Here is a 21,733-nt window from a genome sequence, read left to right on the forward strand (position 1 = left end):
TAGGATCGAGTTCTTTTATCGTTTCTCATGACTTCAACGTAAGAGTCCTTTTAAGGCAAACTGTAGGATAGCACTGCATTCTTTGATAAGAAGAGAACTTCACATCAACGAGTTTTATCATATGGCCTGATACGTTATATGTCTACATAGCAGATGACAATTTCCAGGTCAGTGAAATAAGTTATGAAACATACATAAAGCCGAAAAAGGAGCCCTTAGGTTTACAACATTTAATCACATCTTCCTACTTAACCAGATGTTCTGTTTCAGTCCACCCTGTTTTATTCCAGGGTCCAAACATACCTGTAGGTGTCCTCACCTCCACTTTTAAACAAACCCGCTCCCTGGGCTCCATATTCCCACCTAACTTCATAAAAATATATAGCCTGGAATACACAGCCCAGAGGAACATTAATAACTTTAGAGAACAACTTCAAAAAAGTCTTCTAATTTTCACAGTGAAGCTGAATTAAACACTATTCATCTTTTTTCAAAATTAGTTAAGTTCAAAAGATGATGTATTCTTACTATATAGCAGAGCTCTATTTTCTTGCCAAACTTTAACAAATTCATCTCTTTTTCATCCTTCATGTATCTTGCCAAAACATACATGTCTTAACTAACTCTCAATATAACGAGAATAGCCATCTTTTGGTGCTTTGGTATTAACTCAGCTGACAGACAAATAATTCCCCTACTCCTAAAGCTGTGGAGGTCAATGCAGAGACATCTATACAATTCTTCCACATGCAACTATTTTACTAGAGTATTTTTTTAATGATCTAACTAAAAATAGTACTCTAAACCAGTCTAATAGAACTTTGGTTTGACATGGGTCACTGTTTTGAGAAGCAAATACTACCCAGGACTAGTTAAAAGAATTCTATAGAAAACACAACACAGAGAAAAGCTAAGTCTCCCTCTTTGCTAAATGACTTCCGAATGAGTTTGTTTTGTTTCATTTGGCATTGCCAACTGTTTATTTCATTTTATTTTTAAAATCCACAGAAGCAGTAGTCCCCATCTTGGGAAGCCATTAGAAAAGTTTTCCTCCATGCAGCTGAACGTACAGAGTGAGCAGCATTTCCTATCAGCTCCACGGTCGGCAGATTAGTGCCTTCCTGCACCATCTGCTGCTTCTCCTTGCCCAGGAGGACTGGATGTTTTCCACAAAGCAGGCTGGGCACAATCCCATGACACCAGGCCATTGGGCAGAGGTGCCAAGGGCAGCAGGTTACAGCCACTCGGTTTCTCCACCACCCATTTTCCAAATAAAAAAGGACACATCCCACCACCAGCCACCATGCCAAATGCTCACTGGCCCTGCTGCCGCTAGCTCACTGTGCAGAACCTGCAGCATCTTTCACTCGGAGAAGCTGGCAGTAAGAAAATGTGCACACTGAAGCACTGGCTTACAGCAGGACAGCAAACAAACAAGGACAGCTTATCCCAGGCTCCTGAAGGTAACAGTTAGGACAGGAAGCTGAAGAGAGGGAATGGATCATTCAGGAGAGCATAAAAAAGAAGAGTAGAGTCCACACCTTCCGTGGGTCCCCTATTCTTGCCTATTAATAGCGACACGTTGGGATTTGTTTCTTGATATTGTAGCATATGCACAGATCTATGCTAAGTGCTTTACATAAACTGTCACTAATCTTTGTGCCATGTAAGGAGCATACTAATATCACCAATTTTACAGATAAGGGAATGAACACTCAAGAAGTTTAAATGTCTTGATTAAGGCCTAAGAGTTATGAAGTCAAATTTGTAACTAGACAACGAATACCATCTGGGTGATGGGCACACTTATAGCCCTTACAAAAGCAAAACATGTAAACAAAACATTTGTACTCCGTAATATTTTGAAATTTCAGAAGAGAAAAAATAAATTTGTAACTAGGATTTTTCTGGCTCTAAAGTCTGAGCTCTTTGGACTATTCCCACAAGGCATCCCTGGTAATGTTATAAATTATCTTGATATAAAGCAGTTGTGATATGCAGTTCCAGGATGAGTGGACAAAAGTCACTCCCACAAAGTATTTCAATTGTTGGAGGGACCTCAGAGAATGCATTTAAGTCTAACACTAAATAACCATTCAGTCACTGCCTTCCCACAGTGTCAACAAACATCAATATAAGTATAGGAATGGCAGCCAAGGAAGTCCCGCCCCCTAGATAAAAATGATCCAACCGTTTTCTGGGCCAGCTCATCTGTCAGCTGCTCATTGGCTCTGGTCTTGTCCTCCACTTCCTGTGACTTCTGGTCATAATTGACAGCCAGCTCCTCCAGGGCCTGGAGAACTTCCTTCACCTCATCTTTGGCTGCCTCATTTTCAATCTGGAGACGTGTCAGCTCCTCCTGTATCTTCTCATAGTCTCTTCTCGTGGAAGCTAAAAGCTGGGGAAATGAGAGGGCATGGAATTTGTGAATGTAATGTTCAAATATTTATGTTCTGTGCTCTATCCAAAATAAAATAATTTCAAAACCAGGTACAAGAAAACAAACTGGAAAAGATTCAGGGTGACAGAAAACCCCACTATATGGTCCAGATACTAAATAAAAAGAAAAGACATGTTCTTATTTCAAAAATCCGGTATTTGTTTGTTTGTTTGTTTACTTTAAAACTGTATAGGCTTAACACAAAGCATGAATTACACATAAAAAAGCACTGGAATTTGTAGCTGGTTGGCTATTCTATATACTAAACAAAAGGTGGGGGAATCATTTGCAAGGGCTATAATAATACTTGAACAGTTTTTTTTTAAATATTATCAAGATTTCACATTGTAAACAGGTTGATTTCAGATATACCCCAAACATTGTCACTACTTAAAAGTGAATCCCTGGGCTTGTAGATGCTTTCATTATCTTTGTTTCTACTGTATTTTCTGATTTTCCTACAATAAATAGATATTGTCTTAATAGTACCGAAAAAGGAAAGTATTAAAGAGTTTAACAATAAGAAAAAGGAAAGTTTATCCCAGGCAGCAGTACCCATGTTGAGGAAGGGATGGAGTAGAATGGGAGGTAGAGCGCAGAAAACACTAAGCAAATACAAGGTCTCAACTGTAGCTAAGTAGAAATCAATTAAATGTGGTTCATCTGATTACAAAGGCATAGATTATCTCCCTACCAAGGGAAGTGTTTGAGCAGGGGAGGTAATCACTGCCTTGAAGAGTTGAAGAGGAACAAAGAGGAAGAGGAAGGAAATGGTTACAGAGACAGTTATGTCTAAGGAGGGCTGGGACAGGACATGACTCCAAGCCACCTGCTGTCACTGCATCGTGCAATCCATTCGATAGCATTTTATTAATAGCAATGAAGCAGAAAGCAACTTAAAGCACAAAAGGGAACGATACTTAGATGGTTCTCAGCAAGGGAATTACTAATTATCTATGTTTGATAAATTGGTTGTCCGTCCTTTCCTTAGGTTCTTGTTTGTAAAGTACTTGGAAAACACAATGTAATGAAAACATTTACTGGTGAACTCTCCTTTGGGGAAAGACTGAGAACAATCTGCCTACTTTTTAGTATATCAAATATATGCTAACAGAGCACTTGGGCCCCTTTTCTCTTTACTTTCTCCTCCTCTACCTTCTACTTTTGATTTTGTTTCCCTGCAGGACAGCAGGAGAACATGGTCTATATCAAAGACCTGGGTCCACTGATTTGCAAAACTGAAATGGGTTAAAACAACAGGACACAGGAGTGCTGGGTATGAGGACCACGAATCCTCCTTCACAACTAGTAAGCTCTTCCACAACTAAGTGTAGCAAACCGGCTACTCCCTCTCAAAAACCCAGAGCTCTATGAAGTCAGACATTTAATTTTCTAAATTTAGTGAAAATCGGCTTTTAACAGGCATTGAAGGGAAATCTACCAAGAAATTTCCACATGATTCAGTGATTTTTGAAAAAATTCTTTGCAAATTAATTTCTGGAACAAACATCGACAACAAAGAGTAATAAAAAAAAACTTTATAAAAAAATTTATTGCACTCTTTACCTCATCCTGATCCAACATCTGTTGCTTTAGCTTTTCAGCCAGCTGGCTCTGCTGGTTAATTTCATCATCCTGAAACAAAACATCATGTTTAATATTTTTTGGTTCGTTGTGTCATTTTTGATATCCTGGTTTCCCGACGGCAGGCGGATACCCTACGCTTGCTAGGAAGATGGAGGGAGCGGTGTGGTGGGCCTCCACGGAAGAGAGACTGGTTCTGGGATCTCATTTGGTTAAAATGCCTCTTCATCCACCTTCCTCAGCAGATGAAACATCTGGATATTCTGGGAAATATAATATCCTACATATTCAACCCAATTCCTGCTCATCCAGAAATCAGAGATCCAGGGTTTGGGAACTGAAAGGGACTTTGGAGATATCCTGCCCAATTCAAAGATGTTAACAGTGAATTCCTAATACAAAAAGTAAGAGATAGAGTTTCTAACCATCTGCGCTGTAATATATTAATGTCCCCAAATCTTACCAGACACATCAGTGACCGGGAATGCTGCCGCCTGATAGGTAGGAAAGACCACTGTTTCCACTTCAAACCCTTCAGTTAGGGAGACTGGAAAAATATTGACTACAGAATTAATCCTTGGCATTGGCAGATCTCACTCTCGATTGGAAGTTAATTTTCTTGCCAGTTTTTTTTAAAAAATTTCACGGCAGCCGGGGGCAGAAGTATTAATGCTTACTCTGGGCTGTCGCTGAAGAGGGAAAGGCAAATTCACTCTCCTCACTCTCACTTTCTGCCACTAGGTGTTGCTGCCACAAAAGCCGGGGCTCTCACTGACCCCTCTCCCGCCTCTCACCGTCCACCCCCAGGGCAGGCGAGGCAGCAGCCGAGGGCGCCAACTACATAGAAAACGCAGTCTTTGCTGCAATATTTTCCTGATTGCAAATGAAATTGAAAGCATAGCCTATGAAGAAGAACAACCTGGCTTCCAATTTGCCTCCCCCTTAGAAATAGGAGAAAATCCTCTTTGATGACACTGCTAGGGTCTAAGCCCCAAACCGAGTCAGATTCTCTTCAATATTACTGGGGCTGTCTTTGTACCAGGTCCTGCCCAGGTATTTCCATCAGCAGCTCATTAAAAAAAAAAAAAAAAAAAAAAACCACCAACCACCACAACCCTGCACTGTGCTTTCTGCCTTTTCCAGAGGTGAGGTTAAAGGGGTAAACCTAAGGGCCTGGTCATAAACCTCAATTTCCTGTGGGCTATTCCCTGGCCTGTTGGGTGGTGTCTACATAGGCATTTGAATCAGTTAACGCAGTGTCACAAACTAATGCTTTCCCTGGAGGAAAAAAATTCTAAAATCAATAGTACAGAATCTATACCTCCTTTTCCTTTATATAGAACATCTTTTGGCCTCACTTCACTGCTCAAAAAGAGCCTATTTCTACTGAACTTTTTACACCAATGTTTCTTTAATGGTTCTACTTTTCTTCCACATCACATTTCTGGCAGGAGAATTAGGGAAATTACACCAGAGTGAACCCTCCAAAAAATGGTATTTCCACAACTAGAAAACTATCTTATAGACATATTTTCTCTTCTACTTTATAGACTTAGCATGTCAGTGGCCAGGAATAATTTTGTCTTTATGCTCCTCAACGCTTAAATATTAAACAAGTTAACATAAATTACCCAAAGAGTTTCATTTTGGGGAGCCCCCATCTCTTCCCCGGGACAAATGAACAACCACTACAAGTGATATATTATAAATCACGAGAGAGGAGAAACTGTGGCGTGAACGCCTTGCTCTTATCCTGTGCTCCCTTCAAAGCCTGAAGACGCAGGCTTCCTGACCAGTGATGAGCTAGGACGCAATGATTTTTAAGGTACAGTGAAAAACCAAGGGTTCTAGCCCCAACTAGGAAGGGTGAAGAAAAAAGATTATATTATAAAGGACATGGATTGCCTGTACCAGAGACATTTCCCAAACTACTCTGACCCTTTAAGGCAACTTCTCTAAAGAATTAGTGTAGTCTATTGTGATTTTAAAAAAATCTTTCCAAACTTCCAGAGTAAGGGTTCTATGTGGTCTCTGTCTCTATATTCACGTGCATCTCTTAGAACCTGCTGAAGCATGCTCACTCCGATGCCGGCTCTAAAGATGGAAAACAGATCTCAAAGCACTTTTCAGAAAATATTTTTGTACTTGAATTTTCTTATACATGAAATAACATGCACAGCCCTACAAATGAGGAACTGGTCAACCCCAGTTGTAACAGGTCACCGGTCACCTTTAATCATAAAGATGTTGCAATGGTAATCAGTGTAACAAGCATTCGACTTGTATCTCTACTTAAACTTGATTCCTCTCGTAGCTCTCCGGCAGTCGAGCAGCACTGCAGGGGGGACACGGGATGAGCGAGCGGCGTGTGCATGTTGTAACTCTGCGGTCAGCCCACCTCGGCACCCATAGCCCCTCCACACCTCACAGGATGCGGCTTCTCCCGTAAGCAAACAGAGCCCAGAGGGAGACGACCAAAAAGAACGAAAGGAACTCATATTTACAGAGCACCTGCTATATATCAGAAACTTTTAATCCCTGTTGCAACCTTTTGAAATAACAGACATGAGCCTCACGGTACAGATGAGAAATGCATCTTCCGCGGCGCAGGGCAGCAGCCCAGATCTCGGCGTCGTTAAGTAGCAGGTCTGACTGTACTGCGTGTGCTCTTCCATCACAGAGCGCTGCCTTGGGAGAGCACCTGCGCTTAGGCTCCTGGAGGGGCAACTGGGAGGAAACAGTGTGGACTTTCCCCTCTGTTCCCTAAATAGATCCATCCGGATTAACCAGTTAGTTCCTCATTTAAAGGGCTGAGGCCAAAACGGGGTGAGCACTGGAGAAGGAGTCAGAAGATACGTAACCTCATTCCAGCTCTGCCACCTTGGGGTGATATAAACTTGAACAAGTGATGTAACCACCCTGGGCTAGTGTCTCACCTAGACCTAGATACTTCCTTCCAGTTCTGCCATCCAATAATCTGTGAAGACGCCATGTCCCACCTCATGTATTCTCCAGTATCAAACCACCTACATCACCAGAAGCATGGACATGCTGTCCAGCTTTGAGAGGAAGATGCATAACAGGAATAGCCGGTAAGAAATAATCAGGCAGTCAGTGGGCAGAGTTACCAAGGGCAAACCATTAGCTTTGGTGCCCAGTGAGGCTGAGGCTTCTAGGCACCATCCGCTCCCAGTGTCTCTCAGCATCACCCTGTGCCAGGCCACAAATGCTAACCTTGAACCGTGTGCTTGCAGGGTTTTCAAGGCACATGCTACAGGAAAATGGTGAAATGGAAAATGCCCTAGGCTGACCCTCAGGAGACAGAGACTGAAGCCAGCTCCCCAGCCACCAATGAATGCCTCAGACATGACACTTTCATCTCCTGAGCTCAGTCCACATGGCGACATTTCAGAAGCTGGATTCGAGACCTAAAGTCTCTCCCTCAGATCAGAGAAAGCTCCTTGTGCTGCCGGGGCAAATGGTCCTGATCCCACCATGGCCGGCATCTACACGTAGAGAACAGAGTACACAACCAGGTTCTTCCCTCTCACCCTCTCATCCAGGATTCCCTGTGATTACTAAAACGGAGCCCACCATTCTAAAATGAGGGAAAAAGTTGCATACAGTCTAACCTCCTTTACTGTTTAAACGATAGCAATTCCTTGGAGAAATCAAGAAATTGCACAGACTGTTAACTTACTATTGATCTTCTTTTTCTTTTACTTCATTTGAGGTTTTATGTAAAATACTTGGCTAGAAATGGAAGATAACGGTATGCCTAGACCCTAAAGGGCAAGTAACCCAATGCTCATGGGTGTGAATATTTTATTAAGTATGTTTTCAGAAAGGTAAGGTGACCCCGGTTCAATGCTGTGGTTATAATGCAAACTCCCAGAATCAAAAACAAGCACAGCTAGCTTCCTTAGGGCCACCAGTCACATTCAGCTTGTAAAGGTGATAACAGACTCTGAGCTTCACCCCAAAGAGAGAGGCCTGTAAGATTAATGGCAACGTTAACATAACAAAGCTGTTTCATCCGAGCCAGAGGTGTCCCCGAGCACTCTGAGTTGAACGACAGCCGAAAAGATTAAATCAGACTAAAAATATCAGCAACCTTGATGAAATGAACTGAAAGGATTTAGAATATTCCAAGGGCAATGTGCCAAGATCACGTGGAACATCAATTTAATTTCCTATGCCTCTGGGATTGCTAACCCAACCTTCATTGGGGATGATGAATGATGCAGTGTTCTCCAAGGTCTCTTTTCCTGTATTCCAACTTGTGCATTTACATGACTATTTGAATCTCAAAAGTTTGTCATAAAATTGGACATCTCCAATTAGCATGTTTAAACTACTTCATTCAAGAGTATGTCCCTGAAAAGAGCTTCACCGATAAAGTGAAGCCATCGGAACACCCTACTGTTGGTTCCTCATCCCAGGAACTCAGGGCTACATGATTAAAGAACAGGCCTGAGTTTTGGGAGTCACCATCCTTGCCTCAGGCTGGGGCTACTGTTGGAGTTTCCAAGAAGTGAGGGGTAGGCCCAGAGAGGAAAGAAACACTTAAACAAAGATCAGAGACACTCACATCCTCCCCACACTCATGCAGTAATCAGCGCAGTCCAATTTCTACCCGTGAAGACTCTAAGTAGCCCCTGCCTGTCTATCTAGGCCAACATGCTACTCTTCCAACAAATGTCCACGAAACTTCCACTGCACACGAATCAAGCTCCCGAGTCTGCACGATCAAGAGCTAGGGCAGGTATCAGGAAGACAGACATAAACACCGGTCTGCACCCCTACATCAGCTCCGTGGGGCTTGACTCTGTCTGGGACCCACCGTCCTTAGTCTTTGTACCAGAGTGAGGACTGTAAGTCTCTGGCCACAGACCTTATCATCCAGTTGTCTGTAGAGACTGGAGATCTCCTCATCGTACTTCTCCTTCTCCTCCGTGGAGATACCGGCAACAACAGGAGTGATGTTGTCTATGATGGGGGTGTTGTCACAGGGCTCCAGGTTCTTCTGGTCCTTAGCACTGATCTGTTCATCCTCGGGCACAGCTTCTCCTGCAAAACACAGCCGAGAGGAGCTGGGAGTTAAAGAAAGTGAGCATGCCACCCTCCAGGAAGAGTTCTAAAAAATTAGTCACTCCCAGTGAAAAATACACAGAGAACACAATGAAGAGCTGTTGTGTAGTTATAGTTTGTGTTTATGCTCTTTCTCTTGGACAAGAAAGGTCCTGGTTAATTGCCCAAAACTAACGAAGAAGAGGACTATATATAGTAATACCCCCTCTCTCTCGATGTATCACTCAAGAAAACTGGTTTAACCAACAACTGGAGCTAAGCCAACTTGCAGGGATGCCCCAAATTCTTCACATACACTTTGCTTTTGTTGAGGAATATACTGGGGCTTCTCTAGGGTCACATTCTCTCTAGTGGCTGATTCAAAGGGAAACAGAGCTCTAAGGCATCCTAATTACCAATTAATTATGTTACTGTTTCATTCAATGGAAACAGCCAAATAAACACACTGGCATTGCTTAATTGAACACCGTAGGGCCCCATTCCTCTAAATCTGGGACTCTCTGAATCTGAGGTAGGAAGGCAGGGTGGCCGGGACCTCAAGACTAGTGCTGCACAAACACTACTCTACTACTCTCTCCCCGTAGGAAGCCGGAATTAATTGGCTCTGCTGAGAGTTCAAATAGAATAATCTCCTGTGATGTCAGGTAGTCCCAGGAAAGCAAAAGCAGTCAATCTGGAATATCATGCAGATCCTCAGGCTGCAGGTGGTGTTTGTTAGGGCCTTCAAAGGGAGAATTGCCAAATTTGACAATGCAAATTGTGGAAAAAGGTGTAATTTCCAAGCTGGCCAATGGCTATCCCCAACAAGAAAGTCACCTTGCAAAGACAGAGTACATAAGAAAGATCCTATGAGAACCACGTGGCTCCATTGAGTCTCTCAAATATCCTTCTTGGAAAGGAAAACAAAACCCAGCAGACGTTTACCATCAACTCCACGCTCCTTTCACTACAGTCAATAGCGAGGATGTCTGCAACGTTCCAACCCTCCCCCTGGTTCTCAGCCCACAAAATCCATTTCGTAAAAATTCCCCAGGAAAGCTGCCCTGAGCCAGAGGGAATGTTTCAAAAAAAGACAGAAGAACCGAGATCCTAATCTGTGGCTTCATTAGCAATATATATCATGCCTCAAGGAACGCACTTGAACGCTGCACACATTTATCTCAATATAAACAAAACACTTGTGATGGTTTAGCTCTGCTGCTTCCAACTCCATTATTTCACTTGATAATCACAAAATGGCACCGTGGGCCTCCATGTCAAGGAAAATTAACACCCGATGTTTTCGCGTTTGCATCACAGCTCCATCTGAAGCAGCAACTTGAAGCAAAACCTAGAATAAACTTTCATCTTGCTGAATACAGAGAGTCAACCCTTTTTTCCTTTTTCAACTAGACTGCACTATACCTCAGCCTTTTTCTAAAATTATTGACCTGAAACAAAACCAGAATAGCAGAGTAGCCTTTGAACTGAACCTGAACCAAATCAATATTTCATTCAGTTCCAATTCCTGGCTTAAAAAAATCCATCAGCAACCTCAGTGTGCAGACTGGATTTCATCCAATTAAAGAATCTATATTCTCTACAGTCTGCCAAATCCATGGGCTATGAAAACAGTACCATGTTCTTTTTCTTTTTTCTTAAAAAAAATTATCTATTTTCTAACCACAGAAATAATTCAGGATACATTCTCAATATAAACAACTCAAGCAATATAGAATACACACTAAAACTTGAAAGTCCTCCTTCACGCCTCCATTCTAATTCTGTTCCTTCCCCAGAGAAATTCACCACTAACACTTTAGTAAATGTCCTTCTACTTGGATCATGGCTGCATCCCTAACTTTTCAGTTCTAGCTTCTGAAATTTAGGGACAGGGCGACCCAGTGCAGTGTGAATTTGGTCTTCCAGCTTAAGCATGAAGAAGGTGAAATACTTAACTGCAGTAGACCAGAACCCAGAATATGGTCATATTATCCACAGGACAATTCACCCCAAGTAAAGAGATAAGATACAAAAACATCAGGAAGAGACATATTCCCTGTGTTTTTCGTTCCAAATGGCCAGAGAGGCAATGATATCATGAGGCTGGGGTGAGCTAAGGAGCTGCCCGGTGGATGTTTTGATTCATCGGGGCAGGCAGGGACTGGGGACGAACCCCTACAACCTTAGCTGCATGTTCCCAGTCTAACCAAAGTCACAGGCCTGACTCCCCCTAAACCTGGCCTCTTCTCCCATTGAGGAATTACAGCATCGACGAGTAGTAGAGTTGTCAAAGATTACAGAGGCCCAGCGCCACTAGGAGGCACCGTGAAAGTGATCAAGAGGGATGCTAAAGCCACACTGCACCTTTTAACAGCTCTAATTAATCACAAGCCCATCTCCTGCTTAACCTCTTGGTTTGTTTTCTGTAAAGGAGAGAAAATAGTAATGCCTTTGTGTTAAAGATAAATGAAGATGGTATATGTAAAAAGCACAAAAGGAGTTATTGTTTATAGTCCATCCCTCATCCCCTCCTCTCCCTGACAAATTCACAACTTTTTAAGCTCAGCAGATAAATGATTATTTTTACTTATTCTGAGATTAGTGTTTCTGGTCTTCACAACACTTTTGTGGTTGGAGCTCAGTTCCAAAAATAAAACACAGTATAGCTCTGCAGGTCCCTTTCAGATTTATGTTCATTATTATCAAAACAGTATTTGAAACCCATAGCAGACTTTCTCCTGAGCAATTCTCTGCATCAAAGCACTAACACGTCCCCCACAAAGCTACATCTGGACATCGAGCTCTTCCCGGTTGACGTTCTAAAGGTCAGGCCGTCAGGATTCTTTTCCACAGCAGCCATTCAGACAGAGAAGAACAAAGCAGCAACACGCAGGAACCAAAGCAGCACAGCTCCTTCCCAGAGAGGAACCCAGAGCTTGGTTTTCCCAAACACCATTGCCCTTCGAAGGACCGAGAAAATGACTTCCAGAAGCGTCCCTGGTAACTACACTGTCCAGCTCCCAAACACGTCTGGGGATTGTAAATTCCCAACACCAGGCCAGACCTGACACCAGGCAATCTGTCTCCATGGCAATCTCACCACGTTAATCGAGAATATTCCCTGCGCTGCAGCGCACAGAGTCTCTGGAGAAGCCCCCACGTAGGTGATTACGGAATAACTGATTGTAACGAGGAAGACAGCTGCAAACAAACCCTAGAGAAATAACATCCTGAACTACGGTGGTGGAAGAAGGAGAAAAGGAACGCAAAAGGAAGATTAGCATCTATTTTTAGTCTCCCTCTTTACATTAAAAGTAGATTTCTCTAAGTTTATCCCCTGAGGCTTATGCCTGCGGTCTACAGGGAAAAAAGCTCCTAATATTGTAAAGCATCTGATTTTCTAGACTGAAAGGCTCCCCTCCCCCACTCCCACCCTAGAAACCTTTCCTTTCTTTAAATAAGCATCCTGGCATTTACTATTGTCACATGTAATTACTTTTAAGGACTAAAAAGATTTGTGTTTACCTAGGAGCATTCACTGGAGCATACCTATAAGGCTTGCAGAGCATTCTAATTATAAAATGAAAACTCCCAAAGGGCATAAATAACGTTTCTACAAAAAATAGAAATCCATCAATTGCAATAGACAAGAATGACAGACTAATCAAAAATTCTCATTAGTGCTATTAAAAATTCTAAAATAGGTTTTTTTGTGTTTTTTTTTTTTAAAGAAAACCATTAGACTGCCAGTAATTCATTAAAATTTCACACATGAAATAGCAACAAGCTAGTTATCCTTTTCATAAGTTGAGTCCCCAGAGCCTCGGGAGAACATAGAAAGGTAATTGCATTCCCTCAGCAACTCCAGAGCAGAGATTTGCTGGTCACTCACGGCTTCCGCCAGAAACCACAGCAGATCTGGCAAACGAGGTGCTTTCTTTTAATACCAATTAAATGGGCCCAGTGGCAGACCTAATGGTAGGTAATTTCTATATCAAAGAAACTAAAAGGAAATCTTTTAAGTTGCCAGATGGGTGAGAGCAGCTGGCTACAAGATGTCATTATATAAATGTGATGTTAAAAAAAAAAATCATTCCCTTATGAGATTATTTTGCATGCAAATGGCATCTTTCACCCTGGTTCCTAAAAATACTGTAAGCAGCTTAAAACGTTCTCTAATACCTTCTAGAGTAATTTTCTAATAAACCGGTCACCTGGGACTCTGCATCCTCTGTGCATTCACGACCTCTGGAACAGGCCACAACCTCCTCCTAGTGGTCACTGTTTCTATTACAGTGTCCAGCTGTGCACTCAAAGGGAGGCAGAGGGCCTAGCAAATTCGGCATCTCAAATGAAATGCTCATTTCTGAGAGTCCATTAAAATCATGAGTCCAAGAGGGAGGCCAGCATCTTCTACAGATTTAATGCTAAAATTTAATCACGTTCCAACTACGGAGGTTCCAAAGTTCCACAAAGCCCCAGATCAGACTAGAGGTCACAGATTTAGGTAGTTACTGAACCACACCTGGTGGTCTTGCCAGTTTTGAACTTGGAGAACAAACCTACTTTAGAGATTGCCAACTGTCCCCATCTTCTCAGCCTGTGATTAAATCATTTCTTTGCTTGACTTCAGCAGACAGGGTAAAGCTGCGTCCACTCCGTTATTTAAGCTTATATTCAAGAGAAGAGACTGTGGATACACCAGATTGTCGGGTCATTTCCCTGCTCTCCTGATACCTGGATTTTCAGGTCTGCCTTTTTCTGACTTAAACTCCTGCAAAAAGTTATTTTTTTAAGTGCAAAATTCAAAGTATCAGAAGAGAACATGTGTAAAGGCTGACCTGGCAGCAACAGAAAACTATGCAGCCGGCCTTCACCCCTCCCTCCAGAAGCTCCTGTCAAGAGTTTTCTCGATGGATTGGGGGGAGGTCAGGGTGAACTGCAGCTGTAATTCACTCTGAATCCAGCTATCTAAATCTATCTCCAGATACAGGATTGCTCGAGTCTTTTCACACATACAAGCAACAAAGCAATAGGGCTTTAAAAAAGAATTCCATTTTCTGGCAACTGCCCCACTCCATCTATCCGTTCTTAAGCAAGCAGGCTGAACAAAGCTCCATGAGGCTAAAGTGCCAACAGAGCCCCTAGATTTGAAGAAAGACCGGCAATCAATTACAGTCCACAAGATGTCACTAGTAGATTATGGTGGACATTCGTTGCTTTTCAGCCACTCAACACCCCTTGCCATAGTAGCACCTCAACTTCCTTTTGAGGAATTACCCCCCTTAAATTGCATTGTCTTCATCGGACAATTTAGCCCTGCCTTCCCCAGCCAAGGCACACCACCAAGCCCAGTAATCCCACTTCTATCCTAGGCCTCTGAATCTCCAACACAATCATGCAAGGAAGGGAAAAACATCTGGAGAAGATTCATTCCAGGTGTGGCCACACATGAGACCTGCTGATTTGTTCCTGTGGCCTGTATCCCTGGAGCAGCCCCGGCTTCTGCCTGTCTGAGCCTGGTTCCTTAGCTGTCATTTGGATTCTGCGAATCACTCATATCCTTCTAGTGTGTTTTCTTTTTGTGTAAGCCAGGGAAGGTCAATTCCTATAGCTTGCACTCTAACTAAGGACCCCAACTAGCACACTGGAGAATTGAACCAGGCCAGTGGGTGGCTCTCCTCACTCCTTCCTTTATAAAAACAAAATGTGGCCTCTCCTTAAACCACCATGCACATGCTCGGAGCTATCCTGCCTGAATGGCAATGTCAGAAATGAATCAAAGCTGGGTGTAGTAAACATGCTACAAGTCACAGGCCTTACTCTGAGAATCGAGGTTCAACTAACTGTGCCCAGAGGAGAAAACTGCCACGCCTGCATTCCGCTGGAGCTGCTATAACAAAGTACCATAGACCAGGTGGCTTATAAACAAGAGAAATTTATTTCTTACAGTTCTGGAGGCTGGAAGTCTGAGATCAGAGTGCCAGCATGGTCGGGTTCTGGTGAAGGCCCTCTTCTGGGTTTGCAGATGGCATATTCTCATTGTACCCTCCCAGAGCACGCTCTCTGGGAACTCTTATAAGGGCACTAATTACCATTCATCGTCAGGATCTAACACTAGGCCCCACCTCCAAATACCATCACCTCGGGGGTTAGGATTTCAACATGTTAATTTGCGGTGGGGGGACACAAACATTCAATCTATAGCACCCATCAGACTACGAGGGGTTGAAAATTAGTACAGGTGGAGGTGCAGGGAGGAGAGGTGAGACCAGCCTCTAGGCATGTGATAGGATGGTATTTCACAACTTTTGGATGACTTGAGGCAGGGCATGCCCTCTCCTGTGGCACAGCCCTGTCGCTGCCAATTTGACCAGACAGGCCTCCTTTCACTTATTTCCTGCCTACACCTGATTTGCAGTTGATGTCCTACTCTCTTGCACTGTTACCTTATTCTGTGTAACAGCAAGTAAGGAAAAGCACAAGCAATACGTGCGTGTACACACACACACACACACACACTTTTCTGCTACACTCATTCCTTGCTCTCCCGCAGCTGGAATATAGCAGCCAAACTTTTACATTACAAACACACCATGCAAGGAAATAAATCTCTTTCCCAGATAAAGTGCACACAATTGACAACGCCCCTTGAACTCCTTCAGATTGCAATGTGGAGATACCAATACCCAGGAAATGTTGAAGTGAACTAAGTAGCCGCCTCCTCCTGTACGTTTACAACAAATATGTGTGTCAAATTTCAAAAGAAAGTTGGCAGTATCCTCTACTCTGATTTCAGCGGAAGGCACTGTCTCTTCTCTACCTCTCGAAACGCCAGCTCTCAGTTTACACACACCAGCCATGCCCTCCTAACTTCTGCTCCCAAGAATTAGGACTGACCCACAGGAACAGCACCAAAGGGCTTCCTGTCCCTTCCTTTTTTGCTGTGGTACTTTTCACACTCCTCTAACTGGCCTGCACACAAATCACTCGTGCCAGCTCTATGAGCAGGCTGCACAGATCAACAGAAAGAGCATGAACTTAGGAGTCAGGCCCCCTCGGTTAGGACGCTGCTCTGTACCAGAGACTGACCCGCTAGGGGGAGTCTTCTAGCCTGTTGAAACCTCAAGGGCTACTTAAGGATTAAATGCACAGCCTCAGAACACAACGAAAAGCAGGGCTTGGTTTGTTGTCCATGGGAGGGACGTTGGCATATCGTGTGAGATGTACAGTTAATCCTAGAAATAGCTCTGCACTCCCACCTGGCCGAGGGACCACTCCACATCTCCGCACTGCCCCTCCCTACCCTCCTTCCTGCCTGAAATTTTTATCACTAGAGTCGGTTCTCCACATTGAAGAACTTTGCCTCCTGAAAAATCACCTTTAAAATACAAACATTAGCTTGGGAAAGGAGGGCCCTGCAGGGTCCCTCCCGCCCCCTGCCGTCATGGTCAGCGAAGACGTGGTGATAGGGGTGAAGGGAGGTTCTCAAGACGCTTTCCCTCTTCTCTCCCTCCCTCTCCTCTCTCCAGAGTCCGCAGGGGACCCCACCCCACCACACCTTCAATTACCACCTAAAGGTGGACGACGCCAGCTCAGGCAGCTCCTCTGAGCTCCAGACCCTCAGAACTTAACTTCTTATCTGAAACTTCTCCCTGGATGTTCCAAGGGCACCCTAAACTCCCATCCTCATCTCCCTTGCCCCCAGTCTGGGTCTTCTCCAGCACTCCCAGTCTCCGGGATTCAACTCGGCAAGCCAGAGAAACAGTAGCCGTTCTCAACACCTCCCTGTCCCCATGGCCAACTCCTCACCAAACCCTGATTTCTCCTCCTAAATACCCCTAGGTCCATCCATTTCTCTCCCTTCCCACTGCCCTGTCTCAATTCAACTACCATAATCTCTGGTCTGGAAGACCCTCATTCCTGGCCCCGCTCCCACCTCCCGTCCATTCTCCAGCACAGCCAATGGGTCTTCAAACACGCAAATCCCATCATATGATCTGCGGCTTAACACCCTTGAATGCTTCTCACTGCTTCCAAGATAATGACCAAGATCCTGAACAAGGACTGTGTGACCCTGCACCGGAGAGCTCCGGGCCTCCCCAGCACGTCTCAGGCCAGTGCTCCCACCCCAGCCACTCATGCTGGCCTTCCTGCTCCCCACTCGGGGCCACTGTAAAAGGGACTTGCACCACCACCACCCCACACCCCACACCTCACACCTCCTATTTCACTCCCTAACTGCTGTTTCTCTCAGATCTCGTTCTTGGTGCTGCTTATTGCAGGAAGCCCTCCCGGCTTCCCAGCCCCCTGCTATAGTAACCGGGCACCTTGGACCTTCCCTCCTCAGATGCAGCACAGATGACCATCACGCATTTACTGGTGGTAACTGGCATCTACCTCCCCCCTCAAACCATGCTGAGGGCAGAGACTATTCTGACTGCTCACCCTTTAACTGCCAGCACCTGCATTCAACACATTTACTAAACACACATTTATTAAAAGCCACTGATGCCAGAAACCATAAGGGCTTATGTAGGATCTCACCCAAGAGGACATAGAAAACAGTAAATGTCCGAATAGATTTGCAAGGTGTATGAAATGGGACACACAGTTAAAATGATGCCAAGTGAACAGGCCGAGAGCAGGGCAGAGTGCCCACAAGACACTCGGCATGAGGCTGAGCGAGGCAAACAAGGCAGTGGGCAGACCCCAGAGCACAGCACTTGATGAGGGAAGGAGAGCTGGAAGATTAGAGCTCAGCAAGAGATGGAAAAAGATGGAAAAAAACAAGGTTAATTGCCCACTCCACAGTGTTTCCAAGGCCAGTCCCCTGGCCCTTTACCAAAAGGCTTTACCGAATGTCTCATGTCCCGATCACCCAGGAGAGAACTGAACTGAGGATTCCAAAAATAAAACAAAACTTCATGTGGCTGCTCCCCACCTTGCAACCACACCTCCCTACCCTCCTACTCCTGCCAAATCGCAAGGAACCGTCCACCAGCCCCAGGTGCTGAATTATTCAATTATTCTAGCAGCTTTCAAAACACGTGTGCAGCTAGAAAACCTTCTGAAAAGAAAAGAATCATGTTATTTAGGCTACTAGGTCATTTTTAGAACCTCTCTTGAATTCTCGTTTGCCACGTAATTGTTTTTCTATTAAACAGTAGCTCATTGACACCCCCCCCCCTCACTAGCAAGAAGCAGTGGCGAACACATAATCACAAGACGACCTGCTGCTCACTCTGCGGTTACGAACCGGCAGCGTCACCTGGCTCCCACCCTTAGCCAAGCCGAGGTCTGCTGCAGCGCCTGATAGACCATAAGCACGGCACGCGGCAGCAGAGGATCCTAAGAACAACTTCCAACTCTCCGCCATCTCCCTACACACACACCAACTTGCCTTATTTTAGTAAAAAAAAAGAAAAATAGACTTCTACCTTCCAACCTCCATCACAATGCTGCTAAAATCACTAAAATAATCTGTCTGCGCTTGGATCTGGAAACCCCTCTTAACACCTCACCCACCACCCACCCACCCACTGCACGTCAGCTCTCTGAGATATTTTCTCCTAGTAGAACAAACCAAAGAGAACGGTTTCAGGGGAAAAGGAAAAGCAGTCACGAACCGAGCCTTTAAGTCTCCATTTTAGCACAGAGCTCCTTCGGGAACCCTCTATTTCTGGCTCTGAAGAAGCAGAGCATGAAGATGAGTTAGGCGGAAAAAAAAAAAAAAAAAAAAAAAAGCAAGTATTTGCCAGAGGTGACTTTTAACCCCAAATCAATGATAAAACTCACGTAGGAGAGTGACATTTTTCATTTAATCAAAAGCCATGTGAGCCACAAAGTCTCAGGCCCTGTCCTGTAAACCTCAAACAGTGCTACGGAGTGAATGGCAGGAATGCATGGAGGGCACCGCACCGGAAACAGATTAAGGCCACCTTGCAAACAGTCACTTGCCCACCCTCACGCTGTGTGCTGGCCCCTGCTGGGGGCAGGGCCTGTGCCGGGGAATAAGAAGCCACCTGTCTGTTCACACAGGTGGCTGCTCGGCAGGACCAAGCTCCGCCATCGTCCTCACGTTCCCAAGTGTCTTCCAGGGTGCGAGGTCACAGGAAAAAGAAAGCACACACTCCCACCTCGTTCTTCCTCTCCATTCTTCCTTACCATTCCTCCACCTGTTCAGCTCCATCTCCAGATGCTGGATAACATTCTTCAACGTCTTGTTTTTCTCTTTCTCTTTTTCATATTTCTTTTTCCATTCTTCTGCCGTCAGTTCCAGGTTCACAGAGACTGTATTCTTGATGGTCTTAGCTCTGGGATTAAAAACAGAAGGGGAAAGTTCTGAGCGTAGCTATTAGCATTACTGAACCAATACACATAGGCCTCAGATTCCTCTCATACCAAAAAGTTGGGGCTGGGGAAGTAGAAGGGATCCGGCGACTTTCACCGGCCACCCTCCTAGCTGGCCGGATGGCAACGTTACCCTTTGAGGTTACAAACTTTTCCTTTTCTTTCTTCCTTTATATCCCATCAGTCCCTAAATCCAATGATTCAGATTCTCTCTCAGGGTCACCTCTTTCTCTATCCCCTTTGCCACCATATTAGTGTATATTCTCAGCCCTCCTTATGGTTACAGCCTTTTTCAGACATTCGGCACCCTCCTCTAAGCATCCTGCACACCCCACCAGATTCCCCTTCCTAAGAAGAGGTTCCTTTCAGTTCAGTACACATTTATGAAACACTGGGGACATACTGAGACAAATGGACAAGGTCTCTGGACTCTTGGAGCTTGGGGTTTCTTATACCAATGATGTACACAGACAGATTATAATGTAATCAATTATTCCTCCTCCTCACATTTGGTACCTAGAACCATCCCTGATGTGTTGAACACACATCAGCACATGCCTCATAGGCCAGGTGTGGCACATAACCGAGTGAGGCTGGCCAGGTGACACCATGGTTCTCTGCTGAGCACACACCCCCTTCCCAGCCCATTGTCACCATGCAGGAGTGGAGGGCCCACTGTTCTCAGGTCATCCCATTTTTCAAGAAAAGTCAGAGATGGAGATTTTAAAAATTTATATCTCCCAGTTTTAAAAAATGTTTTAAAATAACGTGTGGGATAAACAAACATGTATAATGGCCAGCACTTTGCCACTTCTAGAATAAGAGATGGTGTGATCTTAGCTAGGGGGGTCATGATGCCACATGGATGGTAGTTGGACAGTAACTCAAAGGAGCAACTGGTGAGAGCAAATCAGCAGCTGCACTAGACGATACTGAAAACAAAAGACACGATTCACTCCACATGCACAGAAATAACACATAAGCAACCTTGTCCAATTAAAAAGTAAACTGATCATGGCAGAATTCCACTTATTCCTTATTTTTTAAGAGGTAAAACCTCACTTGAAAATATGTGATATCCTGTTTTATTTGCTATTGACTTGCTCATTTTTTTAGCAAGCACTTTCAGAAGAATGACTTTCTCATTTCAAACTTCAGACAGTTCTTATACTGTCAGCACAATCTGATTTGTGATTCAGGTTAATTACTGTTGTCATCAAATGACATTCCGGACATGATTTCTATTTCAGTGCGAGAAATTCAGCAGTCCTCACCAGTGTTACAGATGTCATTCCAAAAATTAATTCCTAAAGCAGACAACTAAATAACCCAACTGTCAAAAGACGAGTTAAACAACTTCAATGAAAGTCTCCACTTAAAAATTACTATAATTCTCTCGAGTTCACTGTAGCTTGGGGCTGCTGTCCCCAGAAGTGCATTAACTCTAATTTTTCAAATAGCAGCAGTTTTATTACTAAAGTCTATTCCAGTTTGACACTCTCACCTCTCCTTCTGACATCCTCAGGTGGTGCTATGGATGTTTCTCAAGATACCAGCACAAACACCACAGCATCCTTTATCAACTTAATAGTCAGAAAGTGAAAAATAACTCATGGCTAAAATGCTTGTGGACATTTAAGGATATACTTTGAGGTTATAATCTTACTTTTTAAACCATAAAGAGTCCCTTGATAATTCCAAATGATACCAGAAAGAGAAAGACAGAGTCTCTATGCTATACTCAGGCAGGTTTAGCCAGAGGCATATTTTGTGAGCAGACTCCACAAGGGTATCACCACTGCTGAAACTGGTCCTCATTCTCAAAGTTCTTTTAAAAGCTGCCCAGAAAATTCTTTTTCTTCCACTTTTGTAGTAATCAAGCTCCTGGCAGGAAACAGATGACCTGCTCAAATTGCATAATTTGGATAGAGTTTAACAAAAGTATGAAAAGGTGATGGGGAATAATAAGGGATAATGTGGCACCCACATTAGTGATGGGGGGAGCCATTACCCCCATAGGCCAAAGGGGCCCCCCCGAGGGAGAGAGCTAGAAGGAAGAGATTGCCTGGCGGGAACTGTAACAGCCTTTGGTCCAGGGACACAGTCAACCCAAAATGACCCTACAGGGAGAGAGCCAGAAAATAAATACCTGGACCTCACTCTCTTCTCTCCTGATCACCTGCCCATGTTCCTTCCCCACTGGTTGAACGTAACTGGAAGGCAGAGGCAAGGGAGCCCACTGCAGTAGTCTAACCCTGTCACCCTCCCAGAGCACAGAGCAGG

At 44.1% G+C, this 21,733-nt stretch overlaps 1 protein-coding gene across 4 annotated transcripts in view; it reads right to left on the reverse strand.

Moving 5' to 3' along the window:
- KIF5C (kinesin family member 5C) overlaps positions 1-21,733 on the reverse strand; it is a 155,381-nt gene that overhangs the window by 39,226 nt on the left and 94,422 nt on the right. For all 4 annotated transcript variants that reach the window (XM_069457879.1, XM_069457712.1, XM_069457798.1 and 1 more), the window contains exons 11-14: positions 19,265-19,413; positions 8,919-9,094; positions 4,007-4,075; positions 2,192-2,398 (exon numbers count right to left, since the gene is read on the reverse strand). In XM_069457879.1, coding sequence (XP_069313980.1) covers positions 2,192-2,398; positions 4,007-4,075; positions 8,919-9,094; positions 19,265-19,413 — 601 coding nt within the window. The remainder of the gene's footprint in view (positions 1-2,191; positions 2,399-4,006; positions 4,076-8,918; positions 9,095-19,264; positions 19,414-21,733) is intronic.

The sequence above is a fragment of the Eulemur rufifrons genome, chromosome 1, assembly GCF_041146395.1.
Source record: "Eulemur rufifrons isolate Redbay chromosome 1, OSU_ERuf_1, whole genome shotgun sequence".
Taxonomy (NCBI): domain Eukaryota; kingdom Metazoa; phylum Chordata; class Mammalia; order Primates; family Lemuridae; genus Eulemur; species Eulemur rufifrons.